The sequence below is a fragment of the Toxorhynchites rutilus genome, chromosome 1 (genome assembly GCF_029784135.1).
Source record: "Toxorhynchites rutilus septentrionalis strain SRP chromosome 1, ASM2978413v1, whole genome shotgun sequence".
NCBI lineage: Eukaryota > Metazoa > Arthropoda > Insecta > Diptera > Culicidae > Toxorhynchites > Toxorhynchites rutilus.
In genome coordinates, this window is record NC_073744.1 from 42,967,989 (window position 1) to 42,982,044 (window position 14,056).

The following is a 14,056-nucleotide window of genomic DNA, read 5'->3' on the forward strand; positions in this document are numbered from 1 at the left end:
TTTGAGTAATATGCGTTTGAAAACTCATAATAAATCGTTACATTTTTCGTAGAGTAACCCCCCTATAAAGAAATCAAAGACATAGTCCTATGTTAAAACTACTGCAACAGAAACAACCGCTCAAAAAGTGTAAAAGTAGGTTAGAAATATTGTGGCGCGGGAAAAACACCATGGTCAGGGTTGCCACAAATGTATTTTATGCTTTTATGTATTTTACAGATACAGAATACTGCTTCTGTAGTTGAACCTGTCATAGCCATAACTCAACATGATGAACTACTTTGCTATTACAGCTATCCTTGTGAAAAAAAAATAGGAGGTTGTGTCCAAGATACGACCGCATTGTTGACGTAGAACTACGCTGTTATTTCATATAAATCGCTTGTTTATACCTTCGGATATTATTCTATAATGATGTGAAATTTTAGAAACAACTGCTTAGTAGAATAATCTGTGAAATGATTTTTTCATTGTAGAATCAGTTGACGATAATTGATTGATAATTCATTCTTGCCCTCGCAAAACAATCGTATGTCGCAATTTATTTCATGTCAATGCATTGAAAATTTACCTCGAACGCTATTCCGGTGGCCTTTTTCGCAATTGACATAGACTCGGCTACAGTCGATTATATACATGTTGCACCAGCACCATTATTCCACATTCTATAACCACATCAATATATCTTTGGCACCGCATGTAAACAACAACAATGACAACACTTGCAAGTATCAAATATCATGCTACATGTTATTTAGTATTGCCTCAAAGGAATCGCACCTCTAGATATCGTTCGTACAAACTAAGCGTAAACCAAGCGCCAAACAAGCGTTCACCATAGCATACATACAGAGCCATACATTGGTGGCTTGAAACTACTAGCAATATAAACATTTCTCATCATTTTGCGCTATTCTCAAAAGAAACGCTTCTGTTAATATTACTAGCCTCGAAAAGAGTTGCATTACTTTCTTATGCTCGAGATAAGCGCAGCTGTCTCCCTTAGTGGAGGAAGTTTTGCTACTGGCAAGCAAAACCTAATCACATACAAAATTCCAGAACATTTACTTCCTTGATGACTAAATAAGAGAAATAAACTCTTTTTGTTAATAACAACCTCGAAAACAGTAGCAATGCTTCATGATGATCAATATTAGCGCAAATGCAATCCTAGTTGAAGGCAGTTTTGCGACTGGCACGCGAACCCAAATAACTCATAACATTCCAGTAAGATATTCAAGATGCTTAGTATTCCCAAATAATTTTTTGGTGCACAACCTTAACGTCTTCTTCGCCATAACGTCAGTTTAATGCATTGATGCATTCTCAAAGGCACAAACGTAGCCCTCATGAAGACGGAAAATAAACAATGTTAACTGCTTGAAAAAAGACCGAATTATGCCACACAGCTTGTACTCTGCTGTAACATCCATCGATGCGAATTCGCTTATGAGTTTGTCAAGAGCGACCGCCTTCACCACCAGCGGGGGGAGCTTGATTTTGGTTGCTGCCTGGGCGTTTACATTTTCGATCGACGCGCCGAAATCGTCTACTTCGCTGTTGTTCGGTGCGGTGTCACATTCGCGAAGGCTCGGTTCAGTGCGAGCACTTTTCACTGCACCAACACCGCGTGCATCATTAGATGACGCTTACCTCGAAATTTTATTACCCCTGGCAATGCGTTCGTTTTTTGCAGGGCGCGAGCCTGCCTTCCTCTTCTTCTTGCTCATTGCACACTACGCGAAGCGTCCAATTTATGACGCGGAAAGAAGAACACACGATACGAATAACGCGAAAAACGAACAGAAAAATCAAACGACGATTTCCAAGTTGGATTACCACTGGTGGGGTCCAATCTTAGATCGAAGCGCAGCGAAAGCAAAGTGAACTGGATTACTCAACAGTCTGATGCCGAATGAAAGTTTGCCTCAGCGAGATCCACTGTTTATACTCTAGGCAAGTATTCCCCTTCATTCTTCTTCTTTTCCTTTGTTCACGGAGACTTTAAATCCTACGATTTCCCCTCCGATGGTCGTCGTTAAGTTGCTCGTTATTGATAGCTCTGTTCGGGAAAGCACTCAAATGGACATAACAAATGTATGGGAAAATAGAAACACTTAAAGTTTTCATGAATTTTAACCATTTACTAACAAGGGGATTTTAATGTATGGCATATTAAACAAATCTTACGGAATTTCCGATTCGTTTAGTATGTAAATCGCCAAAATCCGTTCGCGGCAAAAATAGTTATTAACGTTAACTTTATTTCATAAAAACGTGACCTGTTTTCTGATTTGACACCCTTAATGAAAGACGTAGTTCTACGTCAAAAAATCCAGTATACGTAGAACAATTTATGCGTGATATCTACAGTTATTTGTCAAACAGTCCAAACAGTTCTGCTGAATTTAAAACCATCCAGGAAATTGTTGACTTTAAGCCGTTGAAGATTCTTCATCCATCAGCAACGAGATGGCTTTTGTTGGAGGCAGTTGTTAAGCGAAATTTTGAGTGATTTGAAGAGCTTCAACTATCCTTTTCGTTTCAAGTTAAGTATCCTATGACTAAATCGATTATGGTGTTCCTAATTTATGTTCTGCCGCTCATCAATAATTTCAATCGCACTTTTCAATCAGAAAGTTATCAATCTTGCGAACTTTATAATAAGGCAAGAACGTTATTGTTGATCATGTTGGGTAACCTACGTTTGGAGAGCTACGTGCAACGATTCGCTGATACTGACCTTGATGTGAAAGAATTTGAACACTTTCCGAAAAAGCCTGAGGATGTTTACGTTGGTATCGATGTAGAAGAAGCTGAAAAAGGATTGGATGCAGCTAGGAAATTGATCTTTAAATCGAGTCGTCGAGACTTCTATGTAGAACTCGTTAAACAGATTTCCAAGCATTTTGATTTCAGTGATCCGGTTAGCAAAATTTCGGCCTTGATAAACCCTGAAACTTTCGTCGAGCTAACCAAACCTTAAGGATTTGATGCGTCAATTTCTCCAATACGTTGAAGCAGGTAATGGACAAGACTTGGATAACGAATTCAAGCTACTCAAGACGAATCTTATAGGGAAAAATTTGAGTGACTTAGATATAACTGGATCCCAGCTGTTGGATGTAAAAAGACGTGATCGGAATTTATTGTCGTTTGTAAGACACTTTTTGATGATTCCCGTTCATCAGCGAGTGTTCAGAGAATACTTTCGCTTCACAATGCCAACAAAACAATGTCCAGAAATCGTTCCTACAATGGAGTCCATCATATTTTGAAATCAAAGAACGATGTATCGGCTCAAGGAGGATCGTCAAGGATGAAATTGATGGAAAATTTGAAGACAAAGCTCAACAAAACAAGCATAAACATCATACATTTGAAAGGGTTAATGAAAAAGCCTTTTTATGATTTATTTGGATGTATTGATACGACTTTAACAATTCATAAATAAGGAAAATAAATACAAAAGTAAAATAAATCAATTTTTTCATTTTTTCTGTTAGTTTTTTGATACAGATTTTTTTTTTTGCTAAATATACAGATACACAGATATTTTCAGAAAATTTTACAGAATTAAAAGTGACAAATGCCTTACAGAATATAGCGTAGTAAATAAATATTTTTTTTCGTGTTAGTTTATCGAAATTTATTATGAGTACAATGACCTCATGTGGGGCGGAGTCCCCATTTAACAATGATAAGGAATCGAGGCGGCCCGAGCCGCCAAGATGAGACGAACTAAATCGACCGCCGACCCGCCATCGGAAGCGACGGTCTCTCGCACGCAAATCTGTACTCCACTGATTGCCGGGTTAGTTTGAAACATAGGACATGATCCTTTAGCAAGGTCGACATTTTGACATTTAGCGCGCAAAATCATAACTCGTATACTGGAGCACGGTATCTCAGATCGTCTTGTACCAGCGATACTCAACCTGTTACTTAATTTTGAACCATTTTTATGTTTAACTATACACCTAAGAAATCAATACCTGATATTTTCAATTACGTCTTTCATGGTGCCAAATCAGAAAACAGAACACGTTTTTATGAAATAGACATAGCATAACTAGTTCGTTCGTGAGGATAGAGCACATATTCTGATTTAGGCTACGCCCGTTTTCAATTTATCGAGTTTGAACAAGTTATTCGCGATTTCACTGCATTCACGATTCATCAATCATCCAGCTAACAACCAGACGGTAGCAAGTTTTTCCAAATGGCCTTTCTCAAGAGTTTAGTTAGTTTTCCAAATTGGCTAGAGGCGAATTAACTCAGAAATTTAAAAGCCTCTATAATTCAAACCATGATCGTCATTATTCAAACCCCAGTTTTGCTCCAGCTAGCAGTCAGTAGCCTTTCGCAATGCTCATGTCCGATACAACTGTTTTGCGCGATACAAAGAAGGAATGGAAGATGCAATTTTGTTCGATAGAGGCACTGTGTCGATTTTTATGTCGTCTGATGAAGCGTACTTCTGTATTTTTGCACCTTACCATTTTTGCAGTGTGAAGAGTGTTAATTTAGAACTACGAAAATGAGTGCCTTACAATGGGGGTGCAAAGATAAGAGCGTTGAGACCTCTTTGCCGGCTGAGAGAAGTGGTATGACAATCACTTTCGACAGATAAAAGGTGCATGAGTGATATTTGTTACTTATTGACCCAACTTCTATTGAAATCACAAAAAGTAAAATAAATATTGTGTACTCCTCGGCCAAACTCAGTTTCTGTTTTGCTACCGTAAAATAAATGGATGTAAGTTTTTTTTGCAGAATGCATTCTTAGAATATACACGAAGTGCATAGTGCAGAGCTTGCACTGACAGGCAGAAGCAAAGTAGCAGAGAAATACTGAATAGGACGCACCACGTTGATTTTCATACTGTTATTTGAAGATTAGTTGTGTATGATTGAATCACACGTACGAATTGCTGATTTTATGCGTTATTAAACAGATAATGATGGCGAGGGAACATAACATGTAATCGCCTCGGGCCGCATGTATCTAACACGAGAAGAATATTCGCGATGAATACTGTGTGCGATACGTGCATTGGCAATAAGGACACCAATCTCGTGTATTGTTCCCATGAGAACAGGAATGATTCATGAATCACCCATCTTGAACTGCTTCTACACAACCATCCTTTCGACTAAAGAGTAATTTAAAAAATTGGGCTTTTTTTGCGTGATTTTATTTTACGCGAAAGCGAGTGTGATTGTGAAGAGCGCGCGCCGGTGATGGGGCAATCTTTTTTTAAGTGCGATTCTCTCGAAATTACGCGATTTGGTCGAAATAATGCGATTTTTCCACTTTGGAAGAATATAGAAGCACAATCTGTCAAAAATGTGTTCCCGTAGCTGAATGGTTAGCGTCCCACATTAGCATGCCAGGGGTTCGAGCTGTAGAGAATTTATGCGAAAACAATGAACAAAATTAACATCCAAATTCAAATTCGAAAAAAATGCACGTTGCAACAGATTTTTCCCTTTTGGCTTCTTTTGATGATTTTTGATTTTATTTGCGTTTGGCTCAAAACTAATCGTCGCAATGTAGTCATCGCTATCCACCGGTTCTGCTCACCATCTTTGTGAAAGAAACTAGGGAAATCACATATTGTCCCTGTCCCTGCCAAGCAGGGTAAGCTGGTTCAACTAGCTTGGGAAACCAGTCACTTAGAGCTCGATATCTTGAGACTAAGCGGAGTCCGTTGACCGAACACTGGAGAACAAAAAAAACATCCCGGCAAGTTCTGCTATACTCTAGACCTTGAGAGGAAAAACCCACCTGGGAATCAAGGAATTCAGTTTCTGCTAAGTTCGAATACCCAAGCATTATGAGGTGAGATCCGATCAATGGAAGAAACATTGTCGTAGAAGATTCAGAACATGAGATAGAAACCTCACGATGATCCAGTTTTACACGCTAACCTATGCTACCGATTTGGTGCTGTTACAGTCAGTTAAACAGACTGGTGGTAGAGAAGATTCCGAAAAGTGACATCCAAATTAACCTAGGTGACTTCAACGTGAAGAATGACCTTGATCGCACAGAAAACCAAATCGATCCCATCTACATGTGCCGGAAGTGTAGAAGAAGCCTTCCCGATATTCGTAACACGAACAGTACATCTGATCACCATCTCGTATTCAATGACGCGAGGAGAAAATCGGATGCCGGTACAAGTTCCGCAGACTGATGACCTCAAGGATAAAAGAGACTGCGTCGAACAACTGCAATTCCAAGCCTCGGAACTATCCTTAACCATCCAATCCAATCCATAAGAAAATTGACTCTCCGACAACAGCAAGCCGGGTTTCGTGCCGCCTGATCATATGTGGATTAAAAAACTTCACCCAAGGTTGTTCTAGTGAGAGTCAACGAGCTCCAGGACTCTCCTCTACTGTTTGTTGATCCCAGAGAAGCTCGATCATCTGATCGAAGCTCAGTACTAGGCATTCTCGCATAAAGTTCTGTACGACGGCGTCTTGTCGAAGTGAGACAAGGATGCATATTATCACCGTTACTCTCTTCTACTGTGATGGATTAGCTGGAGCTGTGGACTGAGCATGGAATCCTTTAACCATGGAGCAACTGAACGATCTTGGCCGTGCCGAAGACGTTGTCTCGCTTCCTCAGCGAGGAGCTTATATGCAGAGTAAGTTTAATCACCTCTTCGAAAGCTCGAAGGCATCAGGTCTCACAGTCAACGTCGCAAAGACCATGTCGGTGGAAGTGAATGCGAACAATCCCTCCAGATTAAGTTTGATCATACCACGTACGTGAAGCCGAATGTCCAACGTCAATTCCGTACTACTGTGTTGATACACATGGTGACTCTTTGCGGAGACAGCGCAAAAACAACAGGTTATTCGTTGTCATCATCCGTGCAGCTGTCTAGTGTCAGGTCAGCAAACCGCACAGTGTAAATAAGCCATACAGATGAGTTATTTTGACTTTCCTTTTCATAGAGGACATATGGAATTACATAGACTGGGAGTACTACCGATATCCAGGTACCAGGTACCTGGAAAATCTAACTGACACTCCCATGGAATAATGCACTGCAGCAACTGACCATGTCGACTCTCTAGTTCGCATTATGGAAACCATTATGGTATTCAAGCATTATGGTAGATCAAGACGCCTAGAAGTATACCCTAAGGTGAGGCCGTTTCGTCACTAAGTTGGTTAGGGGAGCGGTCTATGAAAACAATACGGAAGAAAGCAGAAGCGGAATTATTTGTTTGTAGCGTGAAAGAGACAGACTGATCATGAGCTTGCTTCGGCACTAGCGCATTGTGTTTTGGTTACAAACAAAGCTAGTAGCAAGTAACAAGTAGGCCCACCTTAGGATATACTTCTAGGCGCCTTGAAGCAGATGTGAGAATTTTCGTCTACCTATAAGAGCCCCCGCAGACTGCAGACTGACTTGTCGACCGATAGTTCGGTCGGATTCTTAATCAGTACGGAGAGGTATGCATGTACGCACATCACACCGATTCAGTTGGGTCGGTTTTTGCACCAGTAGGCCGATCCGACCAAACTGTCGGCTGAAAAAAAGTTTGTAGTGTGCGGGGGCTCTGAAGAATCATGCTTCCTTTACAATGAAGGCTTTTTATCACACGCGATATACTCACTCGCGAAATTTTTCAGTGCAGCTCTTTACAATGGTGCGCGATATCGCGCGATAATCTGTCTGTCAAAACTGCATCCCTCAAATCATACTGCCATTATTTGTTATGGTCAAGGTCGTACTAGATTGGTGGAACAAAATCATATCGCTACACTGGAGAAAAAGTTTAGTAAAGGCAGCTACCAAATCTTTAGTAGTCAAAATATTGGTAAAATATACAATTTTTTTGTATATATTACCAAAATCTTGTAAAATCAATGTCAGATGCAATGAACATCACTACTAAAGCTTCGTACATTTTACTTCATACCATTAGTATCTTTGTTTTTTGTCATACCTAGCATCTGTGATGTGCGCACTTTGCAATCGCCATTTCCTTTTCGGAAACGGAGGTAAGCATTTTGCTCTCGTTCTAAGTTTACCTGTAAATAATCTTTTTTCTGGTTCTGTTTTAGCTTCTTACCCTACAAAAATCAGCCGAAGTGGCAACGACAAGGAATAATGGTACAATAATAGGCATTACCAATCGGTAAATATATTTCAAAATATATTATTGCAAGAATAACAATTATTTTCTCCATAGATGTTGTAATTCCAATCAGTTCTGTGGAGAAATTTAACATTGCTTTCAAGGCAGGTCAGGAGATCATGGTTTTAAAATCGCTGAAAGGAATATACGTGGTTGCGAAAGGTGAAATGGTATATGTCGCTACAGGCGGAAAAAGAGCAAGTTGTTCTTCTATAGCGACGAAAGCGTCTCCTGTTGCTGCAACAAGAGGATTCAAGTCTATCTAACTCATGCAAATCAACGTTTACTGTATGTAGAATAAGTTATAAGTAATATGTACTAATTATGTAGAATAATACCATATATAATAAAATATAATAGAATAAAAATTAAAAAAAATATCCATATCCCATGTGTCCCAAACAAAATTTTTACTGATTTTGTACCAATGGGGGGTCAAAAAATCTGGCATTATTGAACCGATTAATCGGATTTATTGAGTCAATATTGATCCAACATTGGACCAACAAACCGTAGTTCAGCGAGACATTTGCGCCTACTAATTTTTTTTCGTAGAATGTACAAATGATTAGTAGGGTAGAAAATGACTAGAGAATTGGTAACATGTACTAAAAAATTGGTTATATTTACTAAATATTCCTCTCAGTGTAGAAGAGTGAATGCAAGTATAAAATTCCAAATAATTAATGATTGAACAACTAACTAATTCAATCGTATATAAAAATTGGGGTTAAAATAATTATGCTTATGCAGCAATACGCTTGCAATAGGTGATCGACTCAGCTCTCACTTGATAAAGCGTTTGATATGTATAGAGCTGAACATTTATTTCGATTTATCGTTCCACCCGTTTAGCATATTTTGTTCCACCTGTCTGATGTATGTTGTGTCTCCTGTCAGAACAACGCGATTTTCGCAGCCAAAGCTTGGAGAGTTCTATCTTTTTTCCCACTGTCATGGGTGATTTCGCGCTTTGCTCTGATTGGTTGATGAATAAAAATCGCGCTCATTGTGAATGATTGTAAATCCGGCATCATGCGTGGGTTCTAGTTGTTGGGATCCTGGAGAATTACACTTTCAATTTGATACATCTTTGTTTCACAACATACGAGCATTTTGTTACCCGGTAAAATTCTCAATGCTGTTAGAATTCAAACAAAACTGGTCCAATTTGAAATGTTGACAGCGAAATAACAATCATTAGCATAGTTCCAACGGACAGTTTCTGGCGAAACAAAGGAAGCAAGTGTTCGGAACGATTGACTTTGCGACTGATCATACTAAATTGATTCGTAACAGGCTGTAATTACAGGGATAATGTATCGTTGGGCAAATATCACTACCGCATCGTCTAGAGTTATGATGTGTACTTACGATTTCGCTCTCCTACTGTCGGCCGGAATCGGCTTGCCGTTTCGGAACCAAGATGGTGCATCGAAATTGCACTTAATCAGCAGTTTCGAGTTGAGGGGAACCGACTCTTTCACAAGCCTTTTGTGTCCTGAAAGGAAATAAAGAAAAGTGAATCATTAGATAAAACGCTTGACGGTGCAACGCTTCCCTCAACTTCACACCCGGAAGCATCGAATGCCGTGACGGAAATAGGCAAGTGAACCGATTGTACTCCTGTTGATCGTCGGATTATGTTCAAACTCTGATCTGATTTGTGTGTGCGTGTACGTTTTGGTTGCAAGGGGGAACGCAGCTTAAGATTGTCTGATTTGATACATTTGTTTACATCAAGAACAACCGACCGGCTGGAACGACGAGTCGGTCGAATGTGCATCATTCGTCAGGTTGTTTTAAGCTTCCCGGGTGCCGGTGCCGAGGGTCATGATATCATATCTCCCTCGGAACATAAAACATACACACATGTGCTTCACCTTCACCAAACAAATCTTGCTGGGATCAGAAAGACAAATCGTGCAGCATCGCCTCACATTGAGTGGGGATCGTAAATCTGAAACTCTATGCCTCTTGTTGCAAGCGAATTCGTGTCTTTTGTCGGAATGAAAAATTGGGGGAAGGGTTTTCCCTTCGTTATTTGCTACCTCTGGTGAACACCCAGTGCGTACCAAACTGCGATGGGAGAGGATCTATCAGTCTGCTGCCGAGTCTGGCAATCTCAGTGGACCGAGTCATCCAAGGAGGGGTTCCGGATTCGAAGGAAGACGAAAACAAATGTTTTGAAACCTAAAACTAATAATAAGAGGAAAAAAGCTCAGCGATGCAGATATTAAATTTACCACGAGATTTTTATTGCCCCAAAAACCAACTAATGAAGTTCATAAAATTATCATTTGATACGGTATTTGTAGATGCATTTTGGTTGCCACCATTAGCACACATCGGATGTTTTGACATATGCTAACGCAAATTTGGAAGTTAGTAACCAGAATAACTATCATGTTTGAGTGGTTAAGGAGTTATCTGAGGCACAGTCCCACATTAAAGCATACCAACGGTGTAGTGGATGAATCGTTTGGATTTAATTAAATATTACGCGTCGTAAACATTTGCAGTCATCATGTTCCGTCGTGAGACGGATAGACACGATGGTGACATATGAAGACACCGACCGAACAGCGGCTTTATGGGGAACTGTCCTACCGATTCGAATTTTATCATCAAGGGGTACGTATCATATTAAGGAGCTTGCGATCAGCGTGTGCATGTGCAATTTAAGATTAATTATAAATTTTCAACACCGCTTCCTGGCCAAACATACCGGTGCGTATCATGTCAATTGCCTGTCTGCCTGCCTTGTAACGTCTGTCCTGTGTGATTATTTGTGCATTTGCTGGCCTTGTCAGTAAGTATGTAAATCATATCTCCGAAGACAACACTGTGAGATGTGACGTGTTGAGTTCAGTGCACTGTGGTTTAACTGAGCTAATGAAAGGAAGAAAATGAAATTTAGCTTTAAACTGCGATGATTGAGCACTTTGGATGTTCCTCCATTGTTTGTAAAATGTTGTATTATCCTCTATTATTTTTCCTCATCGTCTATAGTCATCGCCATCGTCTAAGCCTAATATTTGACTATTTTTGACAGATGAAATGTTATCAACGTTTACTGGTCAAATATATTAAACACAAAACATAACTTGCTAATATTCAGTTATTGGATGCCTAAAATATTTGTTCGGTCTGTTCTTCGAACCTGTCGGTACATGGTTAGGTTATCTTAAATATTTCAGTCGATGTTCGATGCTTGACATTGATTAACACTGTTGATAATTGAATAGTGGAAAACAAAAAGTCAAAAGTGTCAAAAGTGTCAAATAGTGTCTCCGGACAAACAGTATACGGCCCCCTTATTTCTTGATGGAGATAATCCAGTAATCAAGCCAAATTTTAACGCTTCCATAAGAAATGAGACGCATTCCCTTATGAATTGACTGCATCGCTCGCAATAAGTGGTAATCCGAAGTTGCTATATCTATCGAATATGGTTAGGCACGTAATTACGAGGGCAGTCCGATAAGTACTTAGCCTTAAAAAAACAAAAAATTTGGAAAAGTGGCGATTTGTTTCTCAACATAGATTCCTTTTAACTCGATACACTTGACCCAGCGATGCCCCAACTTCTTTAATCCATATGAAAAATACGTTTTCTCGAGGTCTGCAAAGTAGGCCTCCGTGGCGGCGATGACCTCTTCATTCGTCTGTGGTGTTTTTTTAAAGTTGTGCAATATCCATGATGTCCCTTCAGAACGGCCAGTGAATTTTCGTCAAGGAGATTCCTTGTGACTTGCACTTTGGTCACACGTATTGTAGAGCTTGTCACTACGTTGAGACAGCAAACATTAGGAACGTGAGTACCATCGAAGAAGAAGATAGAAAGCATCGTATGAGCGATGTGTTATATCATTGTTTCATTTTCGAATCACAATTTTTTGCGTCGCTGTGCAGTCGCCAGCAATGTCTTCAACAACATTCGCATTGGATATACACACGTGCTCTTCAGCTTGTGTTTTATAAGGATTGATGATAATAGCGTGATATTCATTCTGCACTTCGAGTATGTGTGATTTGAAGAATTTAAATAATTCATTGCGCACACTCAAAAATCTCCCCAACGATGCGTCTGGCTTTAGACGCAGTGAGGTTACTTGTGCAAGTTCGATGAAACGAACTTAGCGCCATCTGTTATTTAACAACGTAAACAAATTGGTTCTATTTTAAAAAAAACGAACGACGGTTTAATTTTTTGAATATTGCTTACACAGAAGTACTGAATTCGAGATTAAAAATATAAGTATTTTATCTATTTTTTGTATTTTAGAAGCCGAATTAAAAAAAAACAAAGCAATATTCAGAAAAAATGCCTTTTCGGTATTAAATGAGGGCCTTAGAATGCAAGGGGTGTAAGTGACTTGATCGATTTCTCTTCATCAACTTTTTCTTTAGTTAATAACTCAACTGCAAAAAAGTTCCAATTTAAGTTCGCTATAGAATTCGATAGATGAGGTTCTTACCTATCTTCCACATTGTCAAATACAACTGGGCCACTCAAATATAAAGTAATCGGTATCCCTGCGGTACCATATGAGGGGCTTAGAATGTAAGGGGTGTAAGTGATTTGATCGATTTCTCTACATTGACTCTCTCGTTTGGTCATAACTTAGCTCCAAACTCATTCCCAGCTGTATTTAACAATGTGGAAGATGGGTCTAAACCTCATCTATCGGATTCTATAGTAAACTCAAATTGGAACGTTTTAGTAGCTGAGTTATTAACTAAAAGAAAAGTTGATGAAGAGAAATCGATCAAGTCACTTACACCCTTGCATTCTAAGTCCCTCATATGTAGTTTACAACCTATTCGCATGCCTACCAATTTTTTGTGCATAATTTCATCAAAATAGGTCGAACCGTTTCGGAGGAGTTCGGTAACAAACACTGTGACCCGAGATTTCTATATATACAGATTACTTCGTTATAGGGAGCTAAGCGGGTACATCTAAGAATGTTTGATTGGTTGGATTTTTTTCGGTTTTATTCGTTCAATTAAATTCTTCAAAAAATATAGAATAATAAATATATATTTTTTTGGTTCCGTGCCCCGTTTTAATTCCTGAACTATTTGGTCAGCCTAGTCAAAAAGCAATATGGGACAACTATGCGTGGAACGGAAGATAAGGGGTTCAAAATATTCAAATTCTTATGCTTTTAACGATGTTTGTCCGGTTTTGAAAAAAACAACATTCTTGAACGAAGATAATCGAATTCTCAAGTAGATATTGCATTTCTTATTGTTCTGAGATTACTGTCATCATATTGATCCGTTCATAATTTAGGCTTTCTTCAGAATATTGATAATATAAAGCTTTGAATACGTACCGAATAATCATATGGTTTTTGACGAAAATATAGCCCAAATGAGGGGCGTGACACATATAGAAGGTGAACTTTATACTTAAAGTTCACATGTCAACAACAACCAACTTCATTTACCCTATATTATAAACAAACTTGCTTTTCGCTTGAGTAAAAGCTGTAGCAGTATGAGTGGATGGCTCATTTTTTGTTATTTTTAAGCTCATTTAATGTAATGTATGTTAAAAATGTGCTAAATATTTATGTTGGGTGTAGTGACTAGTGTTCCTTTAATTCTTTATGTTCTTATTATTGCTGTTTTTAAGGTGAACAGATTGGAACATAAGTTCATGCATTCACAACATTCATAATTAAAGAGAAAGAAATGACAACCCAGCTGTAACACACATGCTGCTTTGGCATCACCGAAATATTGCTCTTAACAAGAAAATATTCCTCGAACTCCATATTACCACCGTGTTCGACTACAGTACTTCCTCAGATTAACTGACCTCCGCCATCTCCCTCGTCAACTGCCGCCGTGATTCCATTCGTTGTGTGGTGCA

The 14,056-nt window shown here is 39.0% G+C and overlaps 2 protein-coding genes across 4 annotated transcripts in view; one reads left to right on the forward strand and one right to left on the reverse strand.

Moving 5' to 3' along the window:
* LOC129762780 (L-dopachrome tautomerase yellow-f) overlaps positions 1 to 14,056 on the forward strand; it is a 403,523-nt gene that overhangs the window by 55,943 nt on the left and 333,524 nt on the right. The window lies entirely within an intron of this gene.
* The window catches only part of LOC129762773 (fibroblast growth factor receptor homolog 1-like), a 74,856-nt gene that overhangs the window by 23,680 nt on the left and 37,120 nt on the right, over positions 1 to 14,056 (reverse strand). For all 3 annotated transcript variants that reach the window (XM_055761303.1, XM_055761302.1, XM_055761304.1), the window contains exon 3: positions 9,544 to 9,670. In XM_055761303.1, the coding sequence (XP_055617278.1) occupies positions 9,544 to 9,670 (127 nt within the window). The remainder of the gene's footprint in view (positions 1 to 9,543; positions 9,671 to 14,056) is intronic.